Source organism: Periplaneta americana, chromosome 2 (assembly GCF_040183065.1).
Source record: "Periplaneta americana isolate PAMFEO1 chromosome 2, P.americana_PAMFEO1_priV1, whole genome shotgun sequence".
NCBI lineage: Eukaryota > Metazoa > Arthropoda > Insecta > Blattodea > Blattidae > Periplaneta > Periplaneta americana.
In genome coordinates, this window is record NC_091118.1 from 218,785,161 (window position 1) to 218,799,304 (window position 14,144).

At 34.7% G+C, this 14,144-nt stretch overlaps 1 protein-coding gene across 2 annotated transcripts in view; it reads right to left on the reverse strand.

Moving 5' to 3' along the window:
* Bsg (immunoglobulin domain-containing protein Bsg) overlaps nt 1-14,144 on the reverse strand; it is a 67,946-nt gene that overhangs the window by 7,741 nt on the left and 46,061 nt on the right. For both annotated transcript variants that reach the window (XM_069819611.1, XM_069819610.1), the window contains 3 exons: nt 13,196-13,306; nt 5,981-6,160; nt 2,843-2,978 (listed from right to left, as the gene is read on the reverse strand). In XM_069819611.1, the coding sequence (XP_069675712.1) occupies nt 2,843-2,978; nt 5,981-6,160; nt 13,196-13,306 (427 nt within the window). The remainder of the gene's footprint in view (nt 1-2,842; nt 2,979-5,980; nt 6,161-13,195; nt 13,307-14,144) is intronic.

The window sequence follows — 14,144 nt, forward strand, 5'->3', positions numbered from 1 at the left end:
CTCGGTTTCAACGATTTCCCTATCATTAAGAGTGTTTTTTTTCTCCTGCAGCATTAAAACAAAAGAGCAGAGTTATTCAGTCTTTTGCCAACTTCCCCCTTTACACTCTTTTTTCTTAAAACTTAAAGCTTTTTTTACGGAGGGCCCTGAAAAAAAACCTGTTTCGTCAACATTGTAAATGTCTCTGAATTCATACTCTGCAAGAATTGAAGGCAATCTATTTTTTCCATTCTTCAATAACATTGGATGCAAGGTCACCTCCTTCACCAGACAAAGAACGAAATGCAATGTTATGCCATTTTCTAAAGCACTCTAACCACCCATTACTAGCAAAAAAATTGCTTACATTGAGTTCTTTGGCAATTTCAAGAGTTCTCTCTTGAATCATAAGCCCACTTATTGGCAATTTCTTCACCCTTGCACACTTGAACCATTCGTAAACGAAATCATTCACATTACTAAACACAGATTCTCTCTTCCTCTCATTCTTTTAATATTTCATCTTTATTCTTAATTATACCTTTTATTTGTGTCCTTCCACATTTGAATATATCTGCAATTTTTCTCGCAGATGTTCCCTTCTCACTTTCCTCTATCATTTTTCGTCTCACCTCTAAACTTAACACCACTCTAGATTTATTGTTAGACATGATTTCTCTCTCAAACTAACTTCACAGTTCCTCTGAATCAACTGAATGAAAAGAAGAAAAATTCGTAAAAGCTGGTCCATATAGAGAAAGATAGAAAGAGGAGAAAAGAAAATTCGAATGGTTAACTACCTAAAACATGTGACATTTTCGATAGAAAAAGTCCGTGTTTCAGTCCTTAAAAAAGAGTAAGAATTTATAACAGGAGATCAGAAATGAATGTTTGTCTCGTGAAATGGACGAAATTATTCGAAATTCAAGTGACAAAGCTGTAGGCCTATGTGATGTCATCTTCAAAGGCAAAGTTCAAGTTGTTCGACATGATTAATGGAGAAGGGACAGTAAAAATAATGAGAATGCACATTAATATTTCATAATTTATTCTCCTTCATGCGCAGAGTTATAATATTGAATCGAAGCATACAATACTTCCTGTCCTGTCTCCAAGATCAAACAAGCATACAAAAGCATCTCCCACGTGATTGGCAATTGTAGTTCAATCAAATAATACATTTTTTACTCATTTCATTTTCCTGAGTTATGCAAAGCAGGACGTTTTTCCAAAGCCTTCCTATATCTTTTCTGCTTAAAAAATTCAGCCAATGTCAAAATATCACTGTAGTTTTTACCAGGTAGGCTATCTTACAGGGGAGACGCAGAAGAAATATAGCTTGTCAGGACAAAGGCTGTTTTTGTTTAGTCACAGGTTTGAACCTCGTGACACAAATAACTAAGTCAGGAGATGGTGTCTACAAATGGCTCTAATCACTGAGATGTTTCTATTCTTCTCAACCAGAGCTTTGCTACATTCTTACCAAGATGACACAATATTACAGTGACCGGACGTTCTCTTTTATCTTTGTCCGGGGTCCAGGTGGATTTTTGATAAATCAAGAAATCTCCTTCTTTCCGTAACTTGTATGCCTGATATTTTGAAATTATCTGATTTGACGCCTTTTTCAAATAATTTGCTTGTAGGTGGCAGCATTGACGGAATATACTCTTTGTCAACATCGTAACTTTTTTTGCTCCTCCTTGTTATAGTCGTTGCTAGTAAATCGATGTGCGAATGTAAATCCATTTCCGCATTCTCACCTCGCAATCTGTCCATTCTGCCCATTTTCTGTTCTCTTCAATAATTACAGTTCCCTTGATATTAACGATTTTACACCATAAGGTTTTTTCTATATGCTACGGCGCACGCAACCATTTGGTTTCACGAGATAACGAATGACCTATACTACATAGGGGCAAAGACTTTACTTCCTCATCCATTTTTCTACCTAAAATTGGGATAATTTTTGAAATTTATTTTTAAGGACAAATTTTTGAGTGTATGAACAGCACTTACGAGTGTCAAATATATTACTCACAAGAAAATAATAGTATGGTTGAAAACACGATCTACATTTTCATATCAACATTCGAGTATATACTGACTGCAACAGCTTTATGAAGTTTTGTTAATACTCGTTGAATCACATGGACAATAGAACGAGACATACAAATCGAACACGTGTCTATTTTTGCTCCTTCATGTAACATTCTAATAACAGAGATTCCTTATTGTTCCGAACTCAGCAGTTTGACAATAAAGTCGTACTTGCCTTCTTGTAGTCAGTATCTCTCTTTATTGATTGGAAGAACAAAAGAGATAGACAAGGTTTTTGTGCATGATTTATCATTCTCACATCGAATACAACTTCGATAGGAAAAGATGTCAACTCAAATTTTATTGTTCATTTTTAAGTTTCTGACTTCAGAGGAACTGTATGTTATTTTAGACAGTTTCGTATATATTAATCATTATGAGTTGTACGTGTTCTGCCAGAAAATCACGCATGGTTAAGAAGCTAAACACCTGCCACAGATTATTTCCAGAACTTTGCTTTGACTGAATTCATCATTCTGTGCTCAATTTTCTTTTCAATATTCTTCTGAATCCCGTATTTTTGACATAATGTAATATGCGTGAAAGAAAATGAAACAATTTTCTGACTAATATTCAGCTACAATAAGATATGCTAGTGTATGTAAATTAGTACCTCTATGTAAACTTTGGGAAACAAATTTCATCAAAATGCTTTGAAGGAAAATATAATATCAATTATCTAATATCTGACGATGATGATAGTAATAATAATAATAGAGCCACAGAACTCCACGTCACACAAAGGTAGGAATTGGCCACTCACGTTTCAGGACTGTTATCTGTGTCACTTTCTTCCAGCTCTGTCTTGTTGCGCTTCTTCTCGTAGATCAAGATAATGGCACACAGCACGAAGACTTCAGCACAAATACCAAGGAATGGCCAGAGGGCAGCTAGTTTATCTGCAATACAATAGTGTGTATATTTTTGTGCAATATTATGGAAAGGAATCAAGTGATAACAAATAATAACTCTTCGAAGAGAAAATGTACAATATTCCTTTCTCTGTAACAGATTGCGTCAGAGACGCAAATGAAACACAATCACATGCCTACACTCGTAAGCCCAACACAGCAGAAACTGAAATACATTAGCAGAGTAGTAAGTATTCCTTGTTCATTATTATATTTGTGTTGTTGCACGCTACAGTGTGACGAGTGTAACAAGTTTATGCGATGGAGGTATGCTGCTGGACAGTTTCTAAGCTGAATGAGGACTATTAGTATTACTGTATGTTGGGCTCTAGTAGTGTTTTCAACTTTTTATTTTCACATTGTTGTTTAGTGAATTCTATAGATATGTGTGTGTGTGTGTGTTCATTTTTATTATTTTAATGTCGGTTAAGAGTTTTGCTAATTTATAAGGCAGGTTACCGAGTTTTTTTATTTTTTTTATTTTTTTTTTATTATTATTATTATTATTATTTTTTTTTTGCTGGATTCATCATTCATCGAACCTATAGTTCCTGAGTTTGAACATATTCCCTGATGGAGGTTTAAGTACCTATCTAAAGGAATTTAGTTGCTGACAGGAGCAGAGGGACAAATCGTAAGTTCATCACCTCAAATGCCTATAACTATGCAATTAAGGTATTACTAGAAGAGAAATTTAGTTCAGAGTCTTTAATTTAGGCTTGGAAGTCTTTAATGTGCTGGAAAACTCCTACATGGGACACATGTCTTAATGTCCCTCTTGGAGGACTTGCATCCTGAAAAAGCCATCGACCCCAGCTGGGCTTGAACTCATAACTCTTGTGTCTAGAGGAAAGCATTTTACCCCTAAGTCACTGCGGATGACTGTTGTTGGATTAGCTTTCCTCTTTGTCAAAATATCAACTTTCTCCTTATCCTGTATGCTGGAATTCATCGTAAAGCAACATTTTTGTTTAGATTCTTTAATATTCTGAAGTGTTATTAGATTTCTATTATTCTCTTATCTTGGAATGACTGATTGTGTGTTAGAGCAATTATAGCAAGATACAGTCGGTGAATAGAACATCTATGGAAAAATAATTGTTATAGAGATGTAAGCATTGCCTGTATGATGTAGCAGATACTGAGCAGAGGACGAGCGATCTGATGACTAGCTGAGGTTTCGTTTCATTGTATGTCGTTAGAACAAGTGCCAGGGAAAAGAATTCAGCATAAATAAATAGTGCGGTAAAGATTGTTAAAAAATAAATTAATTTAACAAATATAGAAAAAAAAATAAATAAAAAAGGGAATGCATAACAGCGAGGTCGAACACACAACTGACTGATTCGAAAACAGGCGCTCTGTCCACTAGACTAAAGCTGTCCATGAAAACATTCTGTATGAACCTATGCAATATTCCAGGATAATGACTATATCAAGAAATTGGACATTAACTTTATTTACTTGAAATTAGTTAGACATGGTTCGCATTTGCCCAGTGACTTATAAATAAAGTAATGGGGTGTGAAAATTGTTATTCCTTAATTGTATATAACTTAAATCTTTATTATGTTTAATAGAGTCACACTGCTGACTAAAGGCCAACACAGACCAGACACTACACTATAATAGCACTATGCTTTTGTGTGATATTATAGCTATGAATATGTGCTATAATAATGCTTCATCAGAGATATTTTCTACGAGATAGCCAAGAGGATAAATCCAGATGGATTGTTATTGTTTGCACTGGCTTTAAAACAGAAGCGGAAGAACTGGATTCATGAAATTTATAATAGTTTTCTATCCGAAGGAAATTTAATTTTCCAGCAGGATAACCACCCCACACACATTGCCATAAATGTTCAAAGATGGTTCACAGGAAGACCTGAAAAATAGGAGGATCGACAAATATCGATACCACCCACCTCAAAATCCAGATCTGTTGTGGGATTAAGTTCTGGCTACCTGAGGAGATCTTGCTGAAGACCAGAACTATTTCTGCGATCTGGTGGACTCAATGCCCCGAAGATGTTAGGATGTGATAGATGCCGGTGGCATGTGGACAAAGTGTTAGGTCCACATGTTTATTTCTTTATTTTTCTTTAATTTGTTTGTTTATCTTTGTTTTATTTCGCGAAGAAAATTGATCTCCCAAGAGTTTTTCTATTCTCCTAGTCGAGCCAGAGTTGGGAAATAATTCGTTCCACTATAAAAAATGAAGAGAGGTAACATATATAAAAATTAGTTACGTTAATAAAAAAAAGTTGATCTGGTCGGGAATCGAATGCTGGTCCAGGAGTCTGCAAGACAGCACGCTACTGACTGCTCCACAGGAGAGTCATAAGGTAAATAGAGCAACGAGACGTTTACAACTGCTTGGTTTGAAGTCTATGAAGCCAGTGCACATATAAACGTACTTGTGTAAATCAGTCAAAACTTCAACATTTCCACTACCAAGAGACACAACAAAAACTTTCCGATATAGTTATGAAAAATTCATTGATCACATTTATCCGTAATGAGCCATTACTTACCATTCATTAAATGTTAAGAAAATTTGGATGGTGAACAGCTCGCATTTTAGTGAATCGTTAAATATTTTAATGTTCACTAGTTAATGTTTCATTTGGATTGACTTACTGACGCTTGGTGAAACCAGGCATAAGAGTGACTCAGGTGAAGGCTTGTTAAAATGTTGGGAACTTACAGACCTGGTAAAACAGACTTATGGACAAGTTAGATAAAATATTCAAATTATTTTATACCTCACAATCACACTGTAAACTACTTAATAAATCTATAATAAGAGTGAAACCTTTCCCTTTCAACAAGCACTGTAGTGTAAGAGGATCACTACAATTGTCAAAACATAAGCAGTACTTAAAAGTAGTTCACTTAGGTGTGTGGTTTGTTTGCACGTAACATAGTAACTAAGGTTAAATGTAACTTATCAGAAAGGAAAAAGTAACATTTATGCATTTTCTTACCTTTAACTCTCACATATACTGTGGATGTGGAAATATCTGATTCAGTCTCTGTACTGGCACTGCATACATAATTTCCACGATCATCCATAGTGGCTTCGTTGATGATAAGAGCTGCATTTGGAACACCCCCATATTCCACTAGCTGCACCCGCTCTGTACTCTGGTTGTAAGTATTGTTGCCTATGAATAACAAAATGAATATAAAAAAATAAGCATAACATTTACCAAAATTGTCAAAGGAATCACTATTAAGAAATCATGAGTCTGATGGTCTGTCAACAAAGAATAGAAAACCTCTGGTTATTTATAATTCAATGCAAATCCATCTATATTGTTAATTAACGTAAAAATGTATTCCTCCACATTTTGTTCACATGTAACCACTCATAAAAATATGAGCAGTTCAATTTTTGAAGTACAATTACACATGTATAGGTAAATGCACAAATTTAATATGTAATTTGGATAAGGACTACGGTAAGGTGGGGGGGGGGAATACAAGTTATGCTAGGTTAATATATGTTATTTCCATGTGGGTCATTCCACAGTAATTCACGTTACATTCAGACACATTTATGAACTATTGCATTTAGGAACATTCTTCATGGCAGTACTTACAAATGGCTTTCAGAGAACCCGGAGGTTCATTGCCGCCCTCATATAAACCCGCCAACAATACCTATTCCGAGCAAGATTAATCCAGTCCCTACCAGAACCTTTTTGAAATCAATTTTAATATCCTCCCATCTACGTCTCGGGCTCCTCAAAGGTATTTTTTCCTCCGGTCTCCCAACTAACACTCTATATGCATTTCTGGATTCGCCCATGTGTGCTACATGCCCTCCCATCTCAAACATCTGGATTTAATGTTCCTAATTATGTCAGGTGAAGAATACAATGCATGCAGTTCTGTGTTGTGGAACTTTCTCCATTTTCCTGCAACTTGATCCTCCTTAGCCCCAAATATTTTCCTAAGCACCTTATTCTCAAACACCTGTAACGTCTGTTCCCCTCTCAAAGTGTGAGTCCAAGTTTCACAACCATACAAAACAATTGATTAATATAACTGTTTTATAAATGTTAACTTCCAGCTTTTTTTTGAGAGCAAACTGGATGACAAAAGCTATTCAACCGAATAATAACAGGCATTTCCCATATTTATTGTGTTTAATTTCCTCCCGAGTTTCATTTATACAGTGCCTTTTGCTGTCGAGTCGCCCATTGAACAGCACCCAGTGATAGCAACCAATGATCAAAAGCAAAACCCCCCTGCACGGTGGCCAGCGATAGCACTGTATTTGTTACTGTTGCTCCAATATGTTTTAATTTTTTCACCTTTTCAAAGGTTAAATTTCCAGTTTTTATATTTTCATTTCATACTATGTTCTGGTCACGAGACATAATCATATACTTTGTCTTTTCGGAATTTACTTCCAAACCTATCTCTACTTGCTTCAAGTCAAATTCCCGTGTTTTCCCTAATAGTTTGTGGGTTTTCTCCTAACATATTCACGCCATCCACATAAACAAGCAGCTGATGTAACCCATTCAATTCCAAACACTCTCTGTTATCCTGGACTTTTCTAATGGCATATTGGCAGGAACCAGTAATCAGAAATATTTCTGATTTATTGATGAAAAAGTTGCTGTAACTCATGTTACGCAAAAAAAGATATTCCAAGCAAAGACAACTATGGAACTTCAAATTTCTCTGAAAGTAAAAGCCTTATGTATTTCCAGTTTTATCACTACGACTGTTTAGAATATAGTCAATAGTCACTTTCTTGAACCATATGTAACAAAAAGAAGAATAAAAGAAAATAATTTTATTATGGAGTGCTAGTAACTGAGCCATGTATGCTGCCTCAGTGAGCGAGATCAGTACGCATCCATCAGCACCATCTTTTCCATCTGGCATTCCTGTTATATCCTTACATCATAGCAGCATAAACTTATGGGTAAGCAAGTAGAGAGGGAAGTAGTTTTCTTGGATGGTTAAATTGTCAGACACACTCACTTGGTAGTTCGATACTAGGGGAGAGAGAGTCTCGGAAGTGCACTAGTGTGGGACATTGACTCGGAACTTCCTTACCATGGGACACACACACTCAGAAGTTCGGTACCAGGAGAGACACACACTTGGAACTTCGCTAGCATAGGAGACACATATTCAGAACTTTGCTTGTATGATATATATGCATTCAGAAACGAGTATTGACTTGTTTTCTTAGAATGTTCCAGATTAGGAACAGAGATACAGGGCACTGTAGTTTGAGATTCGTCTGGCAGTAATGTATAGATAGTTTGTACTTATTAAATTGATAGGAATACTCCTCCTTTTGTTTATCTACTTGATAGTTCAAGCGTATGTTTTCTTTATTACCACCAAGTTGATATTGTATTCACTGGGGCACAGTTGAATGCAATTTTAGGAAAGTGCTGTGCGTATCAGCCATTACACTCTTATTGTTATTCCAATTAATATTTATATTGTTTAATTAATTACTACTGTTGTCTTATCTCATTCAATTATATTTCATCATATATTGTTCAATATTCAGCCCTGTCATTTCTGCTTGCTTCTACTGCACTACGATGTTCAAATCCATCCGACTCAGCAGATGTAACCAATATGCTGTACGAGAAGTTTCACAGATGGTTTTATTCAGGCATGTTGTGAACGTTTTGTCCATAAGTGTACATGTCTGACCATTATGTTTTGTTACATTGTAATTCATAAATCTTAGCAGAAAATATAGGAAAGCAAAATTCTTAACAATTGTCTTTTATAATATTGCCATCCAAGGTGATTCTCTTACTTCATTGTACAGTGTATGACGCCCCTAACATTTTAAATTTTCACTACATACACAATGACAAATGAACATTTTATTTAAAAAAAAACTTTAAATTCAAAGGTGTTACATTATAATATAAACCCAATTACACTTCTTTGATGTAAAGTTTATTATCAATTCTGTAAAACATTCTGTCCCTCCTCATTTCAACAACTGATGTAGATAGCTTGTATAAAATCTGGTTGAGTGTCACATATGATGTCTTCTTCATTGATTTTAAAAAGCAATCGAAAACTGACAGTCCTCTTGAGACACATTATTTTAACGTCATCTTCATCTACACAACTTTGCAACATATCTGGAGTTTCAGTTATACTATCATCAAATTTGACTAATACGAAAGTTCCTACTTCAATATCCGTAGACATTAATTCCTCCCTTTCCTTGAAAGAAACTCTATCTGCAGACTCATCAGTAGACATCGGATTTATAAGCCTAAAAATATCTAGAATATGCATGCATTTATGCTGTCAAAATCTTAAAAAAATGCTATAATTTCGGAAATATGCACTAAAGATGCATTAGAAGTTTTAATTTTAGGCTTATGCATTTTAGTACTTACACTGTACATTCTTCCTTAGACATCATTCTGGTTTATAATTTGATTTGCAGTACATGACGATTATGTTTTTCCAAATGTTTAGGGGCAAGTTTATGACGTTTATCACGTAATTCAAGTTTGTATGCTAAGAAGAAGCTTTCCACGTCTACAGATGTTACTGGTCAAAATTTGAAAGCATTTACTAGCTCTGGGGAAATAAAAATATTCTGGAAATGTTGAATTGACAAAGCTTCAGTTGCATTTAGTGCACCAACGACTTCTTTAACTGGATTAAAATTATCTGAATAGAAGAGAGCAGCTTCAATGCACGTACCCCAACAGGTAAGAACTGACTCTAGGCATAATGGGAGGTCTGGAAATTTTTTTTGTAAGCACTAACTCTGGATGGGACTTTAACAAATACCTTTTTGGTGCTGCATATCAAAGTGTTCACGTCAGAAAAACTTTCCCTTATGACTTCTTCAACTCTATGAAATCCATGCACAATACACGTAACATGAATGAGTTGGGGCAAAAAATACTTTCAATGCTGAAGCAGCTTTCAACATGCAAGTTGCAGCATCTGAAAGCTTCCTTCTGGCCACAGTATTTATAGAGTGTCGTTCACAAAGCAAGCAACAGTAGAATGATTTGTTTTTTCTAAAGCCCTACAAGCAACCAAGTACGGTTTTCCTGGCTCATCTTCACATAGTTTGCCACAGACATCTGTAGTTTCATCTACCACCCCATACACTAAGAGTCCTTTAAATGCTGAGTGTTAACAACTGTCTAGATAATTTTTTCTCAGAACAGATATGTCAGGAATGGCGTGATTACAATATTTTTCTAAGAAACTATGGAATTTATGGTTACTGAGCGAATTCCATTGTGTGTTTGTTGCTTAAGAGTTTCACATAGATCACTGCAAAATTAATTTTTTGTGAAGCTGAAGGAACTTCTGTTAGTAGTGTTTGTTTGGATTTACTTTGCCTCCATTTATTTGCAATGTGCTGGTTGGTAGATACGTGTTACTGCAACTTGTTTATTGCACACGACACAGTAAATAACATTACTGTCTATAGTGAAATCTTTATTCTCCACATCCTTTAATCCACTGTTTTAAAAGCGAACTTCTAGAGGACATTTCTTTTGACATTGTAACACTAACTTAACCTCATGGAAAACTAAACAATACTACATTAACTGTATCACTGAGGCGAGGTTTGAGTTGCATGGTGATGCAATATAAATCAAGAAATGGACAACACATAATTTTGTCGCAACAGCACAACCTTAAGGGTTACTTCCATAGTGAGAAGGACTACATGATTTCAGTTAGATGGTGACATAATCTTATCTCTTCCTGCAGCTGTGACTGATTGATAACTCCTCAACCCACTACTGCTTCCAACTAAATAGGAACGTTATTCTCCAGTAACATCATGTGATTTTTTCAGTAGTGCTCGGAGAGGCTCCTTATGGGTGCCTCTATAGTAAAATATTAATTTTAAAATTAAAAATAAAAAAAAATACATGTATTCTATGCTCTATGCATGGAAAAATGATGAAATACGTAGCAATATCAGAGATCTGCAATTATATGCACTATAAAATTTCACATACAAAAACAGAACATGAAACATATTGCAAAAGCTAATTTCATATTATAAGTAAAAACAAATTAAATATGAATTTGCATATAAATCCGATGACTACTCATCAGTGTCTGCATCATGCACCAAAGAATTCTTAGAAACGAACTTTGAAATCAAAGGGTGATCCTTGTCTGATAATCATATCTGGTTTGCTTGCTTAAAAGGATGCTAGAAACTTTTTCTTCTTATTGGGTAGACTTAATGCAGTGTACACGTGTTAGGCTTATCCCTTTTATGGTTGTGGCATTTTTAAACATCACACTTAATTGAGTCTCCCGCAAAGCATTGGAGCAATCAAACACAAAGGTAGATGTTAGGCCAAATCTAAAAACTTTGGAGCTGACACATTGGAAGTAATTTTGTTTCTTTCTAATTTCAATGCACTTCTCACGTTTAAGGTAAGAATACCTTCACAAAGTATATTTAGTTTTTGCTTCGTTTGTATTCAGTTTTAGGTTATACTGTACTATGCCACATTTTTATTCATTTTGTATGTTACGCACTTTACTTTATTACTGCTCATAAGCATTGGATATAATAATGCTCTCGAAGTGTATAATCGATCATTTTCAATATTACTTGAATGTCCAATGTCAAAACCAGCTGTGATTATCAAGTAGGATGTCAGGTAGTTACGATTTTTTTCCTAAACTTTTTCCTCACATATAATACATGCCCTGGATTTTTAATACAAAAATTATGGAAAAAAGTGCATCCATTACATGAGTAAGTAGGTACAGACTGTGGTAACATAAGTCTCTTTTCCCAGTTGCAACATGAGATACAGAGCAAGTACAGAGTATCTATATGGTATTTGGTATCTCCTAACCATTAGTTTAAATCAAATTTTCCCGAACTCACTGTTCTTCTCCTGAAGTATTAATAATTTATTTAAGTATCTGAAGAATATTCCAGCAGATAATTTATCTGTAAAAATAAATAGCATTGTGAAGATGTGTTAATGCCATTCTACAACTGGTCTTATGCTGTGAGGAAGTTTAGCTACACTCCCAAGAATGCCAGCTGGAATCTTCTTGTCCTGTCTTTGTAACAGACTCTGAGAAGGCATTAAACTGTGCTTTGTTTAGGTTTTGGATTATAGTCACTATAACATTTAATTATAAGGAAACAAAAATGCAAGGTTTACAAAAGCAACACTCTCATGTCTGGAGAAAGATTGTGCATAAATTTCACATGAACTGTCCCGTATCAACAACACTTTATGAAGAGGCATTTCTATAGTTAAATCTTTTTGTTCTATTGGCCAGGCATAGATAGTCAAAATTCTCGAAAGTGTGGTTTGAGCTACTGGGTATATAGGAAATAATCTCCCTGCGTAAGAGGTAATAATTTTGAACTACTTTGCTGTAAGACCTTTTAAACATAGTATGTTCATTTCCACTCGAATAAGATCTCCATATAGAAGTTTAGAAGGGAAGACAACATATATAAAGCATTAGTAATGAACTAATTTCATCTTAATTACTAAGTTTTACAAATGGTTCGGGTCCAGCAGCAAAGTCGTCATCAGAAAATAAAACAATACATAAAGTTGTTAACTAATGCTAAGTTCTTAACAGTTGTACTATAGATTTCAGCACACTATTAAGTGTGGAAGAAAAAAGACAAACCTCTGCACTATTCATCTATTCACTGAGAATCAGAGGAAATAGAACATGTGATAATGAACCAACTAGAAACATTATTAAGTAAACTCTAATCCACTTCATTCTGATACATGAACTTTCGAAAAGAGGTTCGTAACCCTAGTAGATCAGCAAGGAATTATCAAATTTCCAAGAATAATTCTGTCCTGGGCAGAAATCACCTCCAAACTTGTACAGCCTGAAATAACCATGAACAATAAATGATTTATACTAGGAAGTAAGAAACAAAGTACTTTTAAAAATCGGTTATTTTACAACACTTCATCAACTGCTATGAATATCTAGCATATGAATGAGATGAAGGTGATAATGCCGGCGAGATAAGTGCAGTGTCCAGCGAAAGTTACCCAGCAGTTCTCTTAATGGGTTGAGGGAAAACCCCGGAAAATACCTCAACCAGATAACTTGTCCCAACCAGGATTTGAACCCGGGCCTGTCATTTCATGGTCAGGTATGCTAATTAACTCTCAAAATGTTACATTTAGAATACTTGCCAAATTTCCATACAATAGTCGGAGTTGGTGAACCAATCACTGCACACTCCAACTTCAGTTTCTCTCCTTCCACCACAGTCACGTCCTTCTGTGTTCCTACTTGTGGCTTCACTAATAACAAAAAGACCAAACAAAATTGACACATACAAACATAAAAATACAAAGTTCTTGCCTGTATATATAACACCAATTCTATTATTTTACACAGAAAACTTAACATTGTACAGACTCTAATCATAAATTTCTTCCTGTCCGCAAGGAACATGAGATTTGGTAGTAACAATTTATTGGGATGTGTATAAGAAATTTCATTATTTGCTTAAAAAATGTAGAAATCAGTTGTTTATATGACAAATTGATCGTGTGTATGTTTCCTTCGAGTGTTTTTATCCAGTACAAAACAACTAACAAAATTTCTAATATAAAACACAAAATGAATCATACCAAAATGCCTAAATATGCTTACCTCAGTTATGGAGTTTTCAGAATCAAGCACCTTATGGCAGGGAAGAATTAATAAATGTTAAAGGTAATACTATATATTACTTTCATAGACACTTAATGCATTTCACAATTGTTATTTCGTCATAAGGCAAATAACATTACCTTGAATATTCTTTAACTAACATTAAAAAAGCATACGTAAATGTTTTAATTTGGAAATAGGAAGACAAACATCAGTCTCCTGAATTGCACACGACCTCATACATAAATTATACAATTTAAGTAGATACACAATTAATTTCGCACAAACTAGGCATTTATTTATATATCGTGATAATTTAAACTTAGTCCTCTATTTAGGAAAATTTTTTGTTAACTTAATATAAATATTAAAAGACATCGTAGTTTATAACGAGAATGTACATACTCTTTGCAAAAATTCTTATCAAGATTGAGAAAAAGAAGACTTTCAGCCAATTCTGAAGCAAGAAAAAATAGTCTGAAA